Source organism: Amblyraja radiata, chromosome 5 (genome assembly GCF_010909765.2).
Source record: "Amblyraja radiata isolate CabotCenter1 chromosome 5, sAmbRad1.1.pri, whole genome shotgun sequence".
NCBI lineage: Eukaryota > Metazoa > Chordata > Chondrichthyes > Rajiformes > Rajidae > Amblyraja > Amblyraja radiata.
The window spans coordinates 102,638,397-102,659,319 of record NC_045960.1 but is presented as its reverse complement, the minus strand read 5'-3'; the positions used below and the strand labels follow the sequence as shown (position 1 = coordinate 102,659,319).

The window sequence follows — 20,923 nt, the reverse complement described above, 5'->3', positions numbered from 1 at the left end:
ATATTATATTGAAGATGCTAAACAGGTACGAATGCAGTGAAATATCGGCCTGGATTTTGCAGAGAGATGATGCCAGTTCCAAGTGGAACTGTCAGCACTTCCCTGAGTGAGTGCCAATGATGACGCACTGATTTTTAAATACAGGTCAAGATCACCCTTCTATCGCTCTATCAAACTAACAGAAAAAATACCTTTAAATCATAGTCATAAGTCATAGGCCCATCAGGTCTACTCCGCCGTTCAATCATGGCTGATCTATCTTCCCCTCTCAACCTCGTTCTCCTACTTTCTTCCCATAACCCCTGACATCCTTACTAATCAAGAATCTGTCAATCTCCACTTTAAAAATACCCACCAACGTTTCCTCCACAGGCGTCTGAGGCAATGAATTCCACAGATTCATCACCTGGCATTTTATATATTAATAAGCTTCCCTTTTGATTTACTTTCCTGCAGAAAGAGAGATAGCTAGTTAAGACCAGATATGTACTTCCACCATTAATTTTAATTGATCACCAAACAGTAATCTAACTATGTGAGGATGCGTTCAAATGCAACTGTAAATTTGAGAGCTATCAGTTTTATTATGGTTGGATAATTATTTCCTGAAGTAAGATGTTCTGCAATATTGGAGTGCTCTTTTTAAACAGAATGTTTAGTTTAGAAATACAGCATGGTCAGAGGCCCTTTGGCCCATTGAGTCCACGGCAACCATCGATCACCCATTCACACTAGTTCTATGTTCTCCTATTTTCACATTCACTCTCTACACACTAGGGGGAATTTACAAGGCCAATTTACCTACCAGGCTGCATGTCTTTGGGATGTGGGAAGAAGCTGGAGTACCTGGCGGAAACCAGCATGATAGACATAGAAATTAGGTGCAGGAGTAGGCCTTTCAGCCCTTCGAGCCTGCACCGCCATTCAATATGATCATGGCTGATCATCCAACTCAGTATCCCGTACCTGCCTTCCTCTCCATACCCCCTCGTCCCTTTAGCCACAAGGGCCACATCTAACTCCCTCTTAAATATAGCCAATGAACTGGCCTCAACTACCTTCTGTGGCAGAGAATTACAGAGATTCACCACTCTCTGTGTGAAAAATGTTTTTCTCATCTCGGTCCTAAAAGATTTCCCCCTTATCCTTAAACTGTGACCCCTTGTTCTGGAACTGTGACCCCTTGTTTGGAGATCACAGGGAGAACGTGCAAACTCCACACAGACAGCACCCGAGGCCGGGTTCGACCCGGGTCTCTGGCACGTTGAGATGGCAGCTGTGCCAATCTGCCGTCCAAATGCATGAGAACGATTTGATGCTTTGTCACAAGAAAATAATATTTCATCATTATCAGCATTTGTGCGAATAGCTTGATTGTACTTGCATATACAGGTGCACAACCTTTTATCCGAAAGCCTTGGGACCAGACACTTCTCGGATTTCTGAATTTTTCGGATTTCGGAATGGAAGATTTTTAGCGTAGATTAGGTAGGTAGCGCGGGCGGCTTGAAAAGTCTGGAGCGGCTGCCTCCTCCCCGAGACCGGGGAATCATTGTAAATCATTGCTTAAATGTTAGTCAGTTAGTTTGGAGGGATTTTATGTGGTGGGGGGGGTGAAGGGGAAACTTTAATTCTTAGTCCCCTACCTGGTCGGAGAGGCGGGGAGCGGGCAATGCCTTACCGGGTCGCCGTGCAGTAAGCTCCGGAGCGCTGTGGCCGCCGACTCCCAACATCGTGGAGCTGGGGCTGCGGGCGTCCGGCCACGGGCGGCGCTGGATTTGGAGCGCCGCGCAGCCAGGGGTAGCGTTGCCGGGGTCGGAGCTACAACCGGCGCCACCCGCGGCCGGACGCCCGCAACCCCAGCTCCGCGATGTTGGGAGTCGGCGGCCACAGCGCTCCGGAGCTTACTGCACGGCGACCCGGTAAGGCATTGCCCGCTCCCCGCCTCTCCGACCAGGTAGGGGACTAAGAATTAAAGTTTCCCCCTTCACCCCCCCCCCTTCACATAAAAGCCCTCCAAACTAACTGACTAACATTTAAGCAATGATTTACAGATGTTTAAGTGTCTCCCCGGTCTCCGGGGAGGAGGCAGCCGCTACAGTAGTACAGACCTGGGTTGACCGTGGGTCGTTTCGGGTCAAATTTGGCGCCAAACGCGAGCTTTGGTGTGCAGACGACATCCTGGAAAAAATGTCCGGTTTTCGGAGCTTTTCGGTTTCCGGAACTCTGGATAAAAGGTTGTGCACCTGTAGTATGATTTGTCTGGGTAGCAAACAAAATAAAGTATTTTGGTGCACATGACAATAATAAACCTATGCCAATCATCTAATCATGTAAATTTACGAAAGAAAGATACTCAGCTTGACATGTCCGTGCTAGCCTAAAATGGATTAATCATTTAACATAGAACATAGAATATAGAACAATATAGTACAGGAACAGGCCCTTCAGCTCATCATGTCCATGCCGAACATGATGCCAAGTTCCACTAATCTCCTCTGCTGCATATAATGGATGGGATTTATATAGCGCCTTTCTAATACTCAAGGCGCTTTACATCGCATTATTCATTCACTCCTCAGTCACACTCGGTGGTGGTATGCTACTTCTGTAGCCACAGCTGCCCTGGGGCAGACTGACGGAAGCGTGGCTGCCAATCTGCGCCTACGGCCCCTCCGACCACCACCAATCACTCACACACATTCACACACAGGCAAAGGTGGGTGAAGTGTCTTGCCCAAGGACACAACGACAGTATGCACTCCAAGCGGGATTCGAACCGGCTACCTTCCGGTTGCCAGCCGAACACTTAGCCCATTGTGCCATCTGTCGTCGCATATGATCCATATCCCTTCATTCCCTGCATATCCATGTGACAATCTAAAAGCTTCTTAAACCTCTCTATTGGATCTGCCACCATAACAGATTCCTTCTTTACAAATGCATTCTAGCTGTACCAGATTAAACTGTGCCTTTCCAAATAATGATTTATAATGTTCTCTGGAATTGATTCCTGAAATTTTCCTCCCTCAAACGTTAAACTAACTGACCTGTAATTGTGATAAAAAGGAACTACAGATGCTGGTTTATAAACATTGACACAGTGTTGGAGTAACTCAGCGGGTCAGGCAGCATCTCTGGAGAACATGGACAGGTGACATTTTGCGTTGGGACCCTTCTTCAGACTGATTGTAGTCGAGGGTTAAATTGGAAGCGAGCTGAAAACCAGGACCAAAAGGGACTGGCAGCAGATGACCTCGGGCAAGGAGGTTCCCTGATAAGCTGATTGTTGGCTAAAGATAGTGTGACCACCCCGACTGGTTAACGGACCTTTGGTGGAGGAAGGGGAGTGAAGAGAATTCTATTATGTAATTATGCAATGCCCAGTAATTATCTTTGGCCTGTTGTTGCCTAAAATCAGTCCATTCCAATGTGCTAACAAAGTTTGCTTTGCCAAGTAGAGTAATATGTGCAATGTGACAATTGACAATATTTACCTTTCTAGGTATGGTTTATAACGTGACCCCTTATTTGGAGTATCACCCTGGTGGTGAGGACGAGCTGATGAGGGGCGCTGGAGCTGATGCGACAGAATTATTTGATCAGGTAAATTTATCATTGAGAAAATTAATAGATAGTAAAATCTCAAATGATATGACTAAATTTGAACAGTAGATATGTCTCTGGCAATCATTGAAATCAGTTCTTCGAGTCATATAGTGTCTTACTGTTTTTGGATTGAATCCTGTTTTTAATTTGTGTCTCTGTGATGTCCTTATTGTTATATTCCGATTATATGTTTACTATGTAAGGTGTCCTTGAGATTTTGTATGAAAGGCGCCCATTAAATATAAAATTTATTATTACTGCATGGAAACAGACTCTTCGGCCCAATTTGCCCCTGATGACTAGATCTACACTATTCCCACCTGCCCACATTTGGCCCATATCCCTTTAAATCTTTCCTATTTATCTACCTGTGCAAATGCCCTTCAAATATTATTTTAGTATCTGCCTCAACTACCTCCTCTGGCAGCTCTTTTCATATATCCACCACCCACTGTGTGGGAAAAGTTACCCCTCGGATTCCGATTCTTGCAAATAGAAAATTTCAACTATCTTTCGAGAAAACTTTGCACACTGCACTTTGAATAATTGAATGTTAAAAGTGTAAACTATGATTAACAATTATGTTTTATTGTTTTGGAGATTTTAAACTGGCTCCTTACTGTGTGGTCTGAAATTTGATGTATACGTACCAATAAATTTTAGAGTCGACAAATGGATGTGATAGATGTGATTTGCAGTGAGTATTTTGGTGGGGAATCTCCTGATGCAAATTTCAGTTCTAATCCCCATATCTCAGAGCCAACTGAATGGGCATTGCAAGTTTTGATAATGATAGTTTTTTGCGTGGAATCCCACGATTGTTTGACTTGGGTATCTTACAACCTATAATGCCTGTCCCACTATACGAGTTTACCCAAGAGCTCTCCCAAGTAAAAAAAAAAAAATCAAACTCGTGGTAAGTACGTAGAATGTACGTAGCGGGTATGACGGAGCTCGGTACGTCTCTTTAACGGCTCGTAACACGAACGGCAGGTATTCGGGAAACACGGTAAGCTCGTGAAGTTTTTTCAACATGTTGAAAAATGCCCACGAGAGCCCCGAGTACCTACGAGCGGCTATTACCGTAATTCTCTGAGTTCGAATCAGGGGAAACTCAGGAGAACTCCTGAATTACCTCGAAGAGTGGGACAGGCCATTAAGGGTATGAACATTGAATTCTCCACTTTTAGGTAACTATCCTACAAACAACCCTTTTTTTAAACTGGCTCTCCTCCCCACCCTACCTGGACTTGCACCTATTTATCCCCTTCCACTTTTGGAACATTGGTTTTCATCAGTCAGAGTTTTGAGTATAGAAGTTGGGAGGTCATGTTGCAGTTATAGAAACATAGAAAATATGTGCAGGAGCAGCCAGCACCGCGATTCAATATCCAGATTCAGTACCCCATTCATGCTTTTTCCCCATATCCCTTGAATCCTTTTGCCCTGAGAGCTAAATCTAACTCTCTTTTGAAAACATCCAGTGAATTGGCCCCACTGCCTTCTGTGGCAGAGAATTCCACAGATTCACAACTCTCTGCATGAAAAAGTTCTTCTTCATCTCAATCCTAAATGGCCTACCCCTTATTCTTAAGACATTGGTGAGGTCACAGTTGCAGTATTGTGTTCCGTTTTATGCACCATGTTATGGGAAAGATGTTGTCTAGCTCGAAAGGGTGCAGAGAAGACATGAGGATGTTGCCAAGACTCGAGGGCCTGAGCTGCGGGGAGAGGTTATGCAGGTTAAGACTCTATTCCTTAGAGCGCAGGAGGATGAGGGGTGCTCTTATAGAGGTGTACAAAATCATGAGAGGAATATATCGGGTAGATGTACGGAGTCTCTTGCCCAGAGTGGGGAATTGAGAACCAAAGGGCATAGGTTTAAGGCGAAGGGGAAAAGATTTAATAGGAACCTGAGGAATAACTTTTGCACACAGAGGATGTATGGAATGAGCTGCCGGAGGAGGTAGTGGAGGCCGGTAGTATCGCAACATTTAAGAAGCATCTAGAAAGGTACTTAAGCTTTGAAAGATGAATCAGTCTGAAGAAGGGTCTCGACCTGAAACGTCACCCATTCTTCTCTCCAGAGATGCTGCCTGTCCCGCTAAGTTACTCCAGCATTTTGTGTCTACCTTATGTTTTGAAGGATATGGGCCAAATACAGACAGGTGGGACTATAGATGGTACATATTGGTCAGTGTGAGCAAGTTGGGCCGAAGGGCCTGTTCCCACACTGTATGGCTCACTGGGGTACTGATTGTGGATGATCAGCCATGATCACATTGAATGTCGGTGCTGGCTCGAAGGGCCAAATGGCCTACTCCTATTGTCTATTGTCTTTTGTCTATGACCTGTATTCCTTGCTCTGGCTTCACAATTCGCACCTCTTCTATCTTTACCTCACATCTATTGTCTTTTCATCTCTGGTCTTAGTTCAACTGTCTGCCTGTCAAAGCCCTCCTTGCCTGTATCCACCTGAAGAAGGGTCTCGATCCGAAATGTTGCCAATTCCTTCTCTCGCCCGCTGAGTTTCTCCAGCATTTTGTGTCTACCTAGTTTACCAGCATCTGCAGTTCTTTCTTCTGCCAGACTTTGCCCATCCTCACTTCTGTCTTTCTACCCCTCCACCTCATAGAGACAAGTAAATTCACCATCTGCTCCTACTGCTCTTTGTGTAAAAAGAAATGGCCTGCACATCTCTATATAAGTTTTTCCCATCTCCTATAGCTATGTCCTTTAGCGTTGGACATTCCCACCCTGAGAAAAAAAGTTCTGAATGTCTACCCTATCTATACCTGAGCTGCAGCAAGTAAGAACTTAATTGTTCCAATGCCAGTACATATGATAATGAAACCCTCTTAAGTTGACTCTTGACTCTCCAAATGGTCTGTGGTGCTGTTTATACACAACGGACATCCTATTCTTCTCCTGCCCTCACCTTCCTCCTGTGTTTATCAAATTTTCCCACAAATGCCATTTTGCTACTGACTCTCAAAAACCACTGGTGAATGTTGTCTATGTTGCGAGTGTGTGGGGAGTGAGAAAGTGGGATGACATTGATGGTCAGTGTGGACTTTATGAGTCGAGGGACCTTTTTCTATGTATTTCTAAACTAAACTAAACTAATGTAAAGGCATGTTGTTTAGGTAAAGTGATTTAAGGGTAAAGCCATTTAAATCCGATACCCGTTTAAATCTTTCCCATTCACCAATACATCCAATTAGTTCAAATGGTAATTGTACCCGCATCAGACAGCTTTAATAAATTCTCCGTGAATACCTTCAGTAATTCTTGAAGGTCAAAACACAATTGGTGACACATCGTGTTAATACGATGTTAATAGTGACATTTAACAACCGCTTAACAGTGAGCCCCCGACTGTCTCACGGAAAGCGGAGATTTTAATATATTTTTTTCACCGAATTTCAAAATCTGAATGACAAAACATGGGGGGGATTGTCCCCCACCTCTCAAAACATGGGAGGGACGTGCCTTACGTCCCCCCTCCCATCCCGTCCCCCTCACCCGGGAATTCTGTCCATGGGCTCAGCCACCATCGACGAACTGTACACTGCAAGGGCCAGGAAACGAGCGGGTAAGATCATCTCTGATCCCTCTCACCCTGGCCACAAACTCTTTGAAGCACCTCCCTCTGGAAGGCGGACTGTCAAAGCCGCCACAGCCAGACATAAAAACAGCTTTTTTTCCGCGAGTAGTTGGTCTACTCAATAGCCACAAGTCTGTAGCCTCCTTTTGATCTGGTATTTTATTTTATTCTTCATATATTTAAATTAAAACATTTTATTTTTAATTGTCTACTGTATATCGTGTTGTTATCCTTGCGAGCAAAGCGCCAACGTAAATTCCTTGTATGTATACACACTTGGCTATTAAAATGTATTCATTCATCATAAATACAGTCAACCCAAAGTCAAGTACAATAGCAATAGTGAAGGGAAAGAAATGTAGTGTAGAATATGGTTCTCGGCATTATAGTGCAGGTTTGCTGATGGTTATTTTTTGCAAACTGTTCAATGGAATATATTTTTCTAATCGTTGTTTGTCTGGAAACAGACTTATTAGATCCTTTAGCCTTCCATGCTTTGCAAAGAAAAGTGCTTTTAACTGTTCTTCATTCCTCTATCACTTAACTGTGATAAATAATTTTTCTCAGTTGTAATATCAGTTTCTGTGAATGTGTTGCATTCTTTCCAATGCCTGTATTTACTTTTTATAAAATGTTTCATGTTTTTTAATGAACACCATTGTTTGTTTCTTTGTTATGATTGGCTATTTCCACTTATTTTTACTTTCCTTTCATTTTGTTATGAGCTGTGTCTTCCAGTTTGAATAAATGGCTGGGCTGCCCTTTTTTTGTTGGTATCTGTGTATTTCCAACTCTTGTGTTTTGCCGAAATATGATTGTAGAAAAACATGTTGACTTCTTAATCATTGATGTGATGTGAACATTGATTCGTACGTGTGTCAGGGGTTATAGGGATAAGGCAGGAGAATGAGGTTGAGAGGGAAAGATAAATCGCATGATTGAATGGCGGAATAGACTTGATGAGCCGAATGGCCTAATTCTGCACCTATCACTTATGAACTTATAATTCTCTTCAAATTTCAGATTCACAGCTGGGTCAATTACGATTCTATATTGAAGGAATGCCTTGTAGGAAGAATGACGTCAAAGCCTTTTCCTGTTGCTAAAGGTAGAGTTCATTTACCTAGTTTTTATTCTGCATCAGAAATTGAACCACTTTTAAGGTAAACCCCTGGCGTCAAAGTAAAAACAATGATCAAAATGAGTACTGATTTTGGTCGGCATAGTCAATAGACAATAGGTGCAGGACAAAGGGCTTAATTAGGAAAGGAAAAATAGATTATGAAAGAAAACTGGCAGGGAACATAAAAACTGACTGCAAAAGTTTTTATAGATATGTGAAAAGAAAGAGATTAGTTAAAACAAATGTAGGTCCCTTGCAGTCAGAAACGGGTGAGTTGATCATGGGGAACAAGGATATGGCGGACCAATTGAATAACTACTTTGGTTCCGTCTTCACTAAGGAAGACATAAATAATCTGCCGGAAATAGCAGGGGACCGCGGGTCAAAGGAGTTGGAGGAATTGAGTGAAATTCAGGTTAGCCGGGAAGTGGTGTTGGGTAAGTTAAATGGATTAAAGGCCGATAAATCCCCAGGGCCAGATAGGCTGCATCCCAGAGTACTTAAGGAAGTAGCTCCAGAAATAGTGGATGCATTAGTAATAATCTTTCAAAACTCTTTAGATTCTGGAGTAGTTCCTGAGGATTGGCGGGTAGCAAACGTAACCCCACTTTTTAAGAAGGGAGGGAGAGAGAAAACGGGGAATTACAGACCAGTTAGTGTAACATCGGTAGTGGGGAAACTGCTAGAGTCAGTTATTAAAGATGGGATAGCAGCACATTTGGAAAGTGGTGAAATCATTGGACAAAGTCAGCATGGATTTACAAAAGGTAAATCATGTCTGACGAATCTTATAGAATTTTTCGAGGATGTAACTAGTAGCGTGGATAGGGGAGAACCAGTGGATGTGGTGTATCTGGACTTCCAGAAGGCTTTCGACAAGGTCCCACATAAGAGATTAGTTTACAAACTTAAAGCACACGGCATTGGGGGTTCAGTATTGATGTGGATAGAGAACTGGCTGGCAAACAGGAAGCAAAGAGTAGGAGTAAACGGGTCCTTTTCACAATGGCAGGCAGTGACTAGTGGGGTACCGCAAGGCTCAGTGCTGGGACCCCAGCTATTTACAATATATATTAATGATCTGGATGAGGGAATTGAAGGCAATATCTCCAAGTTTGCGGATGACACTAAGCTGGGGGGCAGTGTTAGCTGTGAGGAGGATGCTAGGAGACTGCAAGGTGACTTGGATAGGCTGGGTGAGTGGGCAAATGTTTGGCAGATGCAGTATAATGTGGATAAATGTGAGGTTATCCATTTTGGTGGCAAAAACAGGAAAGCAGACTATTATCTAAATGGTGGCCGACTAGGAAAAGGGGAGATGCAGCGAGACCTGGGTGTCATGGTACACCAGTCATTGAAAGTGGGCATGCAGGTGCAGCAGGCAGTGAAGAAAGCGAATGGTATGTTAGCTTTCATAGCAAAAGGATTAGAGTATAGGAGCAGGGAGGTTCTACTGCAGTTGTACATGGTCTTGGTGAGACCACACCTGGGGTATTGCGTACAGTTTTGGTCTCCAAATCTGAGGAAGGACATTATTGCCATAGAGGGAGTGCAGAGAAGGTTCACCAGACTGATTCCTGGGATGTCAGGACTGTCTTATGAAGAAAGACTGGATAGACTTGGTTTATACTCTCTAGAATTTAGGAGATTGAGAGGGGATCTTATAGAAACTTACAAAATTCTTAAGGGGTTGGACAGGCTAGATGCAGGAAGATTGCTCCCGATGTTGGGGAAGTCCAGGACAAGGGGTCACAGCTTAAGGATAAGGGGGAAATCCTTTAAAACCGAGATGAGAAGAACTTTTTTCACACAGAGAGTGGTGAATCTCTGGAACTCCCTGCCACAGAGGGTAGTCGAGGCCAGTTCATTGGCTATATTTAAGAGGGAGTTAGATGTGGCCCTTGTGGCTGAGGGGATCAGAGGGTATGGAGAGAAGGCAGGTACGGGATACTGAGTTGGATGATCAGCCATGATCATATTGAATGGCGGTGCAGGCTCGAAGGGCCGAATGGCCTACTCCTGCACCTAATTTCTATGTTTCTATGTTTCTAGGCCATTCTGACCCTTCGAGCCAGCACCACCATTCAATGTGATCATGGCTGATCATCCATAATCAGTACCCTGTTCCTGCCTTCTCTCCATATCCCTTAACTCCGCTATCCCTAAGAGCTCTAACTCTCTCTTGAAAGCATAGAGTGATACAGCATGGAAACAGGCCCTTCGGCCCAACGCCCATACCGACCAACAAGCCCCAGCTACACTAGTCCCACCTGCTTGCGTTTGGCCGATATTCCTCCAAGCCTGTCCTATCCATGTACCTGTGTAAATGTCTCTCATGCCATTATGCAGTTGGAGTGCTGATCGTTTGATATATAGGAGTTTAAATTGACTAGATTTGGAGAAAGGATGTGGAGATTACATGTATGATAAATATCTGCCTTTTTGACCTTAAATGGGCTGCACTCAACATTTTACTGCAACCTCACTTGCAGTGACTCATCCTGGTCTTAGAACTAACCTGTGGGGTTAATTTAGGAAATAGGTAATTTCAGTTCAGTCTGGCCCTTGATATAAAAAGCATCCCTTGCCTCATAAAGCAGAAATGTTTTGTGGCAGCAGATTTTGGTGAAAATTATTCCACAATTGGTGGAGGACTTCTGCAAGAGATGGTAGATCACTGCAGTCATAGTCATACAGCATGTAAACAAGCCCTTCACTCCAACCTGCCCACTCCAAGCTAGATGCCCCATCTACACTGGTCCCACCTGCCTGCGTTTGGCCTATATCCTTCGAATCATAGAGTGATACAGTGTGGAAACAGGCCCTTCAGCCCAACTTGCCCACACCCGCCAACAATGTCCCAGCTACACTAGTCCCCCTTCCCTGCGCTTGGTCCATATCCCTCCAAACCTGTCCTATCCATGTAGGTGTCTAACTGTTTCTTAAACGATGGGATAGTCCTAGCCTCAACTACCTCCTCTGGCAGCTTGTTCCATACACCCACCAGCCTTTGTGTGTGTGTATCCTTCTAAACCTTTTCTACTGATATACCTGTGCAAATGCCTTTTAATTGTCTCGATGTACCTCACTGAACTACCTCCTCTAGCAGCTCGTTCCATATACTCACCACACTTTGTGTTAAAAACTTGCCCCTCGGGCTCCTATTAAATCTTTCTCCTCTCACCTTTGTTATCTGGTTCTTGATTCCCTTACTCAGGGTAAAAGACTGCACTTTCCCTATCCATTACCCTCATTATCTTATTCACCTCTATAAGATAACCCCTCATCCTGCATTCCAAGGAATAAAGTCCTAGCCGGCTCAACCTCTCCCTATACCTCAGGCCTTTGAGTCCTGACAACATCCTTGTAAATCTTCTCTGCACCCTTAACAATGTAACAACCATTTTTTCTATAGCAGGGTGACCAAAACCGAACACATATGGGCACCAGGGGTTATGGCGATAAGGCAGGAGAATGGGGTTAGGAGGGAAAGATAGATCAAACATGATTGAATGGCCTAATTCTGTAGACCTGATGGACTGAATGGCCTAATTCTGCTCCTATCACTTAAGACCTTATAACCATATAATCCTCCAAATGTGGCCTCACCAGTCTTGCATAACAGTAACATAATATCCCAACTTCTTGACTCAATACTCATACTGATGAAGGCAAATGTGCCAAAAGCCTCCTTGACCACCCTATTTGGTGCTGTCTGTGTGGAGTTTGCACGTTCTCCTTGTGACTGCATGGGTTTTCCTTCAGGTGCTCCGGTTTCTTGCCACATCCCAAAGGCGTTGCAGGTTTGTAGGTTATTTGACCTCTGTTAACTGCCCCCAGTGAGTAGGGAGTGGACGAGAAAGTGGGATGACACTGAACTAGCGTGAATGGGTGATCAATGGTCAGCGTGAATTCGGTAGGCCGAAGGACCTATTTCCATTCCATGTCACTAAACTAATCTGGATAAAATGCTGGAAAGGGGCTCAATCACTTAGTGTAATTCCACTACATCTTTCTTTAGGTCAGGGCCTTCCCTAGTCCTATTGAAGCTTGCCTCCTCTATTTCCTCTCACCCCTGTCTTGTCTAACAATTCAGAGTTTAGACTTGTGGAGTAAGACAAGATAAAGGAGTAAATTTTCTTTACTTAAAATACGAAAATAATACAAGTGTTATATGGAGGACGGCTGTGGAGGCCACGTCATTTGGTATTTTTAAGGCGGAGATTGACAAATTCATAAAGATGTCATGGGTTAAGGGGAGAAGGCAGGAGAATGGGGTTGAGAGGGAAAGATAGATCAGCCATGATTGAATGGTGGAGTAGACTTGATGGGCCAAATGGCCAAATTCTGCTCCTATGGCATGAATTGATGAGTCTCCCCCTTGACAGTGGTGATACAATTAGATAGAGTGGTAAGGAGGAGTATGTTGTGCCTGCCATCATTGGTGGGGGGCATTGAGTATAAGAGTCAGGAAGTTATGTGGTATTTTTTTAGACTTTGGCATGACTGCATTTGGAGTATAATATGTAATTCTGGTTGAACCATTGTAGGAACGATGTGGAGGCTTTGGACAGGGTGCAGAACAGATTCATCAGCATGCTGAAAGGGAGATACAGGGAACTGCAGCTGCTAGTTTATGGGGGGAGAAACAAAGTGCTGGAGCAACTCTGCGGATCAGGCAGCATCTCGGGAGAACATGGACAGGTGACATTCCGGGTCAGGTCCCTTCAACAGAATGCTGCCTGGATTTAGAGGGGATTGATTATAAGGAGAGGTTGGACATACTTATATTGTTTTCTCTGGTTGAGGAGAGACCTGACAGAATACAAAAGATAAGGTAGAGAGTCAGAACCTTTTTCACTGGGGTGAGAATATTAACAACTAGAATACAAACTTTAAAATGAGAGGGACAAAACTGAAAAGAAATGTAGAAGGCAAGATTTTTACACAATGAGAACACGCTACCAGCGGTGGAGGTAGAAGTCGATACGATAACATTGAAGAAGCTTTTATATAGGCACATGGATATTAAGGGAACAGAGGGATATAGATCATGTTCAGGTAGAGGAGATTAAATTTAACCTCATATCATGTCTCCGACTACATTCTATCTTTGTCCCACCCCCTCCCCTGACATCAGTCTGAAGAAGGGTCTCAACCCGAAACGTCACCCAGAGAAACTTCTCTCCAGAGATCCTGCCTGACCCGCTGAGTTACTCCAGCATCTTGTGTCCACCTTCGATTGAAACTAACATCTGCAGTTCTTTCCTGCACATCATGTTCGGCTAGGGCATTGTGAGCCAAAGTGTCTTTTCGTGCTCTATTTCAGTGTTAACATTATTTTTATCATTACTAAGTATTTAACAAAATGTCACAAAATAGTGCGTGATTTACGAATAATCATTCACTACCCAAACTCTAACCCCAGGTTGCTCATTGAATCTAATAAATCTATGCCTCCATGTGATCCCAAGATGGTTAGGCTGAGTGACGCACCTTGTTAGCAGTTCTGTTTCCTAAGAAACAATGGTGTCATTGAGTTCATTTTCCACTGACGTCACCAGAAAGGCAAGAAAAGAGGGACATTTACTACTTGGTCTTTATGCCATAAACAATGTTGTGCTTTCATAGAAACATAGAAAATAGGTGCAGGAGTAGGCCATTCGGCCCTTCAAGCCTGCACCGCCATTCAATATGATCATGGCTGATCATCCAACTCAGTATCCTGTACCTGCCTTCTCTCCATACCCCCTGATCCCTTTAGCCACAAGGGCCACATCTAACTCCCTCTCAAATATAGCCAATGAACTGGCCTCAACCACCCTCTGTGGCAGAGAATTCCACAGATTCACCACTCTCTGTGTGGAATTTTTTTTTTTATCATCTCGGTCCTAAAAGACTTCCCCCTTATCCTCAAACTGTGACCCCTTGTTCTGGACTTTCCCAACATCGGGAACAATCTTCCTGCATCTAGCCTGTCCTACCCCTTAAGAATTTTGTACGTTTCCATAAGATCCCCTCTCAATCTTCTAAATTCTAGCGAGTAAAAGCTGAGTCTATCCAGTCTTTCTTCATATGAAAGTCCTGACATCCCAGGAATTTCTGCAGTAGGATCTTTAGTAATGATCAATAACAAATATTGATTGTCAAAAAGGTCGTTTTTCCGAGCAGTGTTAATTTAGTTTATTATTATCACGTGTACTGAGGAACTGTGAATTTTTTTTTATTGTTGCGTGCTATCCAGTCAGTGAAAAGAATGTATACATGAATACAATCAAGCCGTCCACTGGGTACAGATACAGTTTAAAGGGAATAAGATTTAGTGCAAGATAAAGTCTGGTAAAGTCCATTTATAGATAGTCCAACTGTCTCCAATGAGTTAGATGGTAGGTCAGGACCACTCTCCAGTTGGTTCAGTCAAAATATAGCACATAAAGCATTAATGAAGTTTGCAACAGTAAAGTCACACTGGAAATATTCAGCTGGTCACACAGTCTTTGTTGATAGAGAAACAGAGTTAATGTCATAAGTCAATGACCTGTCATTGGGGGTTAGCCCATTGGCATTGGAGATGGCGCCCAACCCAGGCGACTATTTGCATGCTAATGGATGGAATGGAATACTTTATTGTCACATGTGACATGGTACAGTGAAATTCTTTGTTTGCATACCCAATGTATACAAATCGCAGCCACCTATGGCACAGACAAAGTTGCCAAATACGCCGGCTTCTCTTTTGTTCAAACCCCCCCTCACAACGGTTCCCCCCCATGCCGGGTCCCCGTTGTCCATTGTTCTTCCCCCTCCCTCACTGCAGTCTCCTCACGCTCTCATCAAAGCCACAGAAGCAGATCTACAATCGCATATTACAATTGCTTCATGCTTTTAAATCTCTACTCGTATTCCCTTATAATGTATCTGTACAATGCGAATGGCTCAACTGTAATCATGTATTGTCTTTCTACTAACTGGTTAGCACGGTGGCGCAGCGGTAGCATTGCTGCCTGGTAGCGAATGCAGTGCCGGAGACCCGGGTTCGAACCCGACTACGGGTGCTGTCTGTACGGAGTTTGTACGTTCTCCCCGTGACCTGCGTGGATTTTCTCCGAGATCTTCGGTTTCCTCCCGCAATCCAAAGACGTACAGGTTTGTAGGTTAATTGGCTTGGTAAATGTAAAAATTGTCCCGTGGGTGTAGGATAGTTTCAATGTGCGGGGATCGGTGGTTGGCGCAGGGCCTGTTTCTGCCCTGTATCTCTAAACTAAACTTTAAAAAAAGCTTTTCACTGTACCTCAGTGCACGTGACAATAAACTAAACTGAACTGAAACTGAAACATTTAACCTGGTTGGTCATTTAAACAAGGTTTAAAGTGCTGCGTGCAAGACGGGATGTCAATGGCAGGACGGAGACGAAGGGATTAAGACAAGTGCTGCTGACGGGGTTTTTAGAGCCACCAGGTCCGCACCGACCAGTGATCCCCGCACACTAACACTCCTACACATTCATTAGGGATAATTTTTACACTTGTACCTTTCGTGTTCGTTTTCTAAGGTCTGCACAAAATTTGAGAGTCTTTAATTTACAACAGAAATCTTTAATGCTTTACTCAATGCTGGCAGCAAGACAACTCAAAATGGCTGCTCCCCCACACACTGCCGACAGGATAAACTATATACAAAACATCTCCCTTTTTCCTGTGCAGTGCCACCTGCTGCATGGGAGGAGAAACTGGTCCTCCCACCCCACACAGTCCACCAAACCACATTCCCCCTTTCCATTTTGAGCGTCTCCATTTGGCTGGACCTCGCTTCACTCTTTTTTCCCAGCCATTTTTGTGTTTCACAACCCTTGCTAAAGGCTCAGAATCAACAGAGTTTTCCTCAGTGTTCTCTTTTGAAGAGATATCAGTATTTGCTTTATCTGTATGCTGTTCTTTCTCCACTTGACTGTAGTTTTTCTTGGCGGTTGTCAGCGTTTTGGATGCAAACACAATTGGTTCTTCCTTGCCGTTCTGCGCTGTTTGTGAGATTACAGCTCCAAGACCACACGGCGATGCATCGGCGGCCAGCGAGATCGGCTTCGATGGGTCATAGTGAACCAAACGCGTTTTCTGGGCGAACATCTCCTTCAACCTGGTGAATGCATGGTCACACTCTTTGGACAAGTGCCATTCAATGTCCTGTTTTCGCCGATTATTCTCGCATTTGCTAACCATGTTGCAATCCGTGGTAGATGACAATGCCATAGTTGATCCATCGTAGATCAAGGCGTTCATGTCGAGCTTAAAAGCATGGATCCAGTCGATGGCGCACAGGGATGTACCTTCTTTACCAACGACGAACAGCGGCAACATCTGTGTCAGACCATTACAGGAAACGGCGACAGTACATTTGCCTTTCGTGGGAATGGGCTATCGTCTGTATCTGAAAAGGCGGATGTTGGCCGGTTTCAGGTTCGGCGATCCGATCCTCTCCCAGATGTCCTGACCCACTAGCGACACAGCCCCACCACTGTCCACCTGGAACTGTAGATCGACATTCGAGACCCGCAGCAAAATCCTTGTCTTGTCGGTGATCGTAGACACACCAAGCACTTCAATAGGAATGGTCTCCGCGATTTGGTCGACTGTGTTTTGCGCTTTCTTTCCCTTTCAGCTTTCCTACAGATTGGCACACTGCCTGGAGATGACCTTTTCTGTAACAGGCATAACAAACGGACTTGATATACGGGCGGTCACAGTGATAATGAGCAGTCGAGCCGCACCGGTAGCAGGGTTTCGATCCTCCCCCCCCCCACAGGGAGACGGCTCTTCTGAAACTGTCCCACCTTCTCTGGATTTGTTCTGGGTCGATCAAGTGGTTTCTGGCGTTGCGGAATCTGGCGTTGCGGACAAGTCTGATGAACTGTATGCACCTCCTGAGCGAGCTTCAACGCTGTTTCGCCAGCATTTTGTGCAGTTCTTTACTCAGCAGCTCGGCCATCTTAGCACACTGCAGCCTGCTGGATGAATGCATGCCTGCAGCCTGCAACGCATTGTCTTGGCACTTTTCGCAGCATTGTGTTTTAAAAGCACATGCCTTTGCCTTGGTGCGAAGTTCGGCAAGAAATTTGGTTGTCGATTGGCCTTCCTGTTGCACCATCATGTAGAAATCAAGGCGAGCTGCGAGAAAATTTTGACTTTCTTCGAAATGCAGCTGCAAAGCCGTTGTGATTTCAGCATATGAGGCTTCAGTTACTTCTTCTGTAAGTAAATTTGCAGCAGTGCAAAGGTTTCTGGAGACATTGATGAACACGATAAATAAAACTCAGCTCGCTGAATTCAAAATAAAACTCAGCTCGCATTAAATACGACGCCCACCTTTCTCGCTCAGGATCAAAACGATCGAATTGCCGAGACATGTTAGTTTGAATACACTACAGAACTCAAATAAAAAATATATACTTTTAAATCGAAAATAGGCTCTTATCTTAACGCCAGCCGAAGTATCCCACTCCTGACACCACTTTCGTGTTTGTTTTCTACGGTCTGCACAAAACTTGAGAGTCTTCAAGTACAAGAGAGTTTATTGTCATGTGGCCCAGATAGCACAACAGAATATTGTAGCCATAAATAAATACAGAACAGATCATATATATATATATGCACGCACGCACGCACACACACACACACGCACGCACGCACGCACGCATATAAAGTGCAATAGGCTATTAAAGTTCAGATTTTTGTTTGAGTTGAGTTTAGTAGTCTGATGGCTGTGGGGAAGAAGCTGTTCCTGAACCTGGATGTTGCAGATTTCAGGCTCCTGTACCTTCTACCTGAAGGCAGCAGAGAGATGAGTGTGTGGCCAGGATGGTGTGGGTCCTTGATGATGCTGCCAGCCTTTATGAGGCAACAACTGTGGTAGATCCCCTCGATGGTAGGGAGGTCGGAGCCGATGATGGACTGGGCAGTGTTTACAACTTTATGCAGTCTTTTCCGCTCCTGGGCGCACAAGTTGCCGAACCGAGCCACAATGCAACCGGTCAGCATGCTCTCTACCGTGCACCTGTAGAAGTTCGAGAGATTCCTCCTCGACATGCCGACTCTCCGTAATCTTCTCAGGAAGTAGAGGCACTGATGTGCTTTCTTTATAATTGCAGTGTTCTGGGACCAGGAGAGATCTTCGGAAATATGCACACCCAGGAATTTGAAGCTCTTGACCCTTTCCACCATTCGACCCGTTGATAAACAATTTACAATAGAAGTCTTTAATGCTTTACTCAATGCTGGCAGCGAGACAACTCAAAATGGCTGCACACACACACACACTGTCTACAGACAGGATAAACTATATACAAAAACATTTCCCTTTGTCCTGTGCAGCGCCACCTGCTGCACGGGAGGAGCAACGGGTCCTCCCACCCTACACAGTCCACCAAATATTACAATACCAAGCCAACTAACCTACAAATTAAGTACGTCTTTGGAGTGTGGGAGGAAACCGAGGATCTCGGAGAAAACCCATGCAGTCACGTCTGTGCAGACAAGTACCCTTAGTTGGGATTGAACCCAGGTCCCAGCTGCAAGCGCTGAAAGGCAGTAACTCTACCGATGCGTCACCATGCTGCCCTGTTGAATAACAAATAGGATGCTTGCATTGGGTGTAAATAAGAGGAAGCAAGCAAAATCTAAAATATCAGATGAGATGAGTGAAATATTGAATGCTGGACATAACACTGGGGTGGCTGATTAACAGAAATGATTGAGTTCAGTGATTCCTGTAGGCTGTGATGTGCCACGTTGATGGATGAGGTGATATTAGTTCCTTTACATATATTCAAAAAATAATAATCAAAAAGTGAGGTGTTGCATTTGGTGAAGTCAATCCAAGGCACGGTTTTCACAGTGAATGGCAGGGACAAGGGAATGCTGTCGAGCAGAGGGATCTAGGAGTACAGCTACGTAGTTCTCTGAAAGTGGCATCACAGGTAGATAGGGTAGTCATGGCGGCATTCGATACATTGGTCGTCATCACTCAAGGAATTGATTATAGATGTTTTCATGTTATGTTACAGTTGTATAAGATGTTTGGTGAGGCCACATTTGAAGTATTATGTTCAGGTTTGGACACCATGTTATAGAAGGGATACAGTTCTGGAAAGAATTCAGAGAATATTCATGAGGATGTTGGTAACTATAATGGGTAACCTTTTCACACAGATTGTGGTGGGTCTATGAAGAGAGCTGCCAGAGGAGGGAGTTGAGGCCGGTACTATAGTAACATTTAAAGTACATATAGACAGGTGCATGGATGGGGAATGTCTGGTGGGATATCGGTCAGATACCAGATGGTGGGACTTGCGTAGATGGGGCATCTGAGTTAGCATGGGCAAGTTGTGATGAAGGGCCTGCTTCCATGCTCTATAACTCTAAGCAGACGTACTTTTGGAAAGTACTTCTGCCTATTGTTAGAAGTCTAAAGGGCCTGTCCCACTTACCCGATTTTTTTCAGTGTCTTGCCGGCACCCGTCTTAGTCGCAGCAGGTTGCCGAAAAATTTCAACATGCTGAACATTTTCGGCAACCTGCTGCGACTATGACTGGTGGCGGCAAGTCGCCGAAAAATTGCGTAAGAGGGGCAGCCCCTTAATGCTGGATAATTGAATCGACTACTCAACAAATATAACCAGTTTCAACACTGCTGCACTTGCTCACAGGATTATATTCTTAAGGCCCAGTGTGGGACTTCATGCAAAAATAATTTAACCTGAAGATAAGAACAATCTATAGAGCTGTGTTGTTGCTATGAAGTTAATAACAGCATTTTGCTTTTTACTTCCTTATTTTAAGATGCCTTAATTAATATTTACATAAATGTGGCAAACATAATGAAAATGCATGATGCCCTTAATGAAAATGCTCCATTATTGTAATGGGAGGTTGCATCTTCTGTGGATCGGATGTTCTGTGAAAGCTGTGAAGTGATTAATTAAAAGCTTTATGTTTTGACTTTGAATTTGATTTAATTAGCATTCAGCACAGCAGTTTATTACTGGACAGAGTGTTTGTATTTTTTGCCTAAAAAATATAAACACTTTGAGTTAATTGAGTATGTTATATTTTTCCCATTAGATTAGCAGTGAGGATTTTCAGACCTCCAAGCATTTTGAAACTAATATCTGTTTGCCCCTATCATTTGACAATTATTCCTCTCCTTCAATAGCATTTATGCTTCCTTTCCACTGTAATTTTGAATGCCAATTACATTAAAATTCTTGTGTAACTGCAAATGGTTGTTTCCATTAACCGCTGTGATGCTGAATTAATAAAACGTTTACTGTCAGGCAATTAGGAGGATTTAATTATCTTCACATTTAAATTATTGTGCCATCAACTGGTTTGATCAATGAAAGAGGGGACATGTAGTGTGTAAGAAAGAACTGCAGATGCTTGTTTAAATCAAAGGTAGACACACGCACACACACTAACCACCCCCCACACACACACTAACCACCCCCCTTGATATTATATTAATATTATTCATTCGCTCATTTGACCCCCATCCCCCGCCCTATCCACTCACGCATAGCCCCCAACTCGGAGG

The 20,923-nt window shown here is 44.0% G+C and overlaps 1 protein-coding gene across 2 annotated transcripts in view; it reads left to right on the top strand.

Moving 5' to 3' along the window:
- Positions 1 to 20,923, top strand: part of LOC116973647 (cytochrome b5 reductase 4) — a 109,453-nt gene that overhangs the window by 12,950 nt on the left and 75,580 nt on the right. For both annotated transcript variants that reach the window (XM_033021910.1, XM_033021911.1), the window contains exons 3-4: positions 3,506 to 3,606; positions 8,240 to 8,324. In XM_033021910.1, coding sequence (XP_032877801.1) covers positions 3,506 to 3,606; positions 8,240 to 8,324 — 186 coding nt within the window. The remainder of the gene's footprint in view (positions 1 to 3,505; positions 3,607 to 8,239; positions 8,325 to 20,923) is intronic.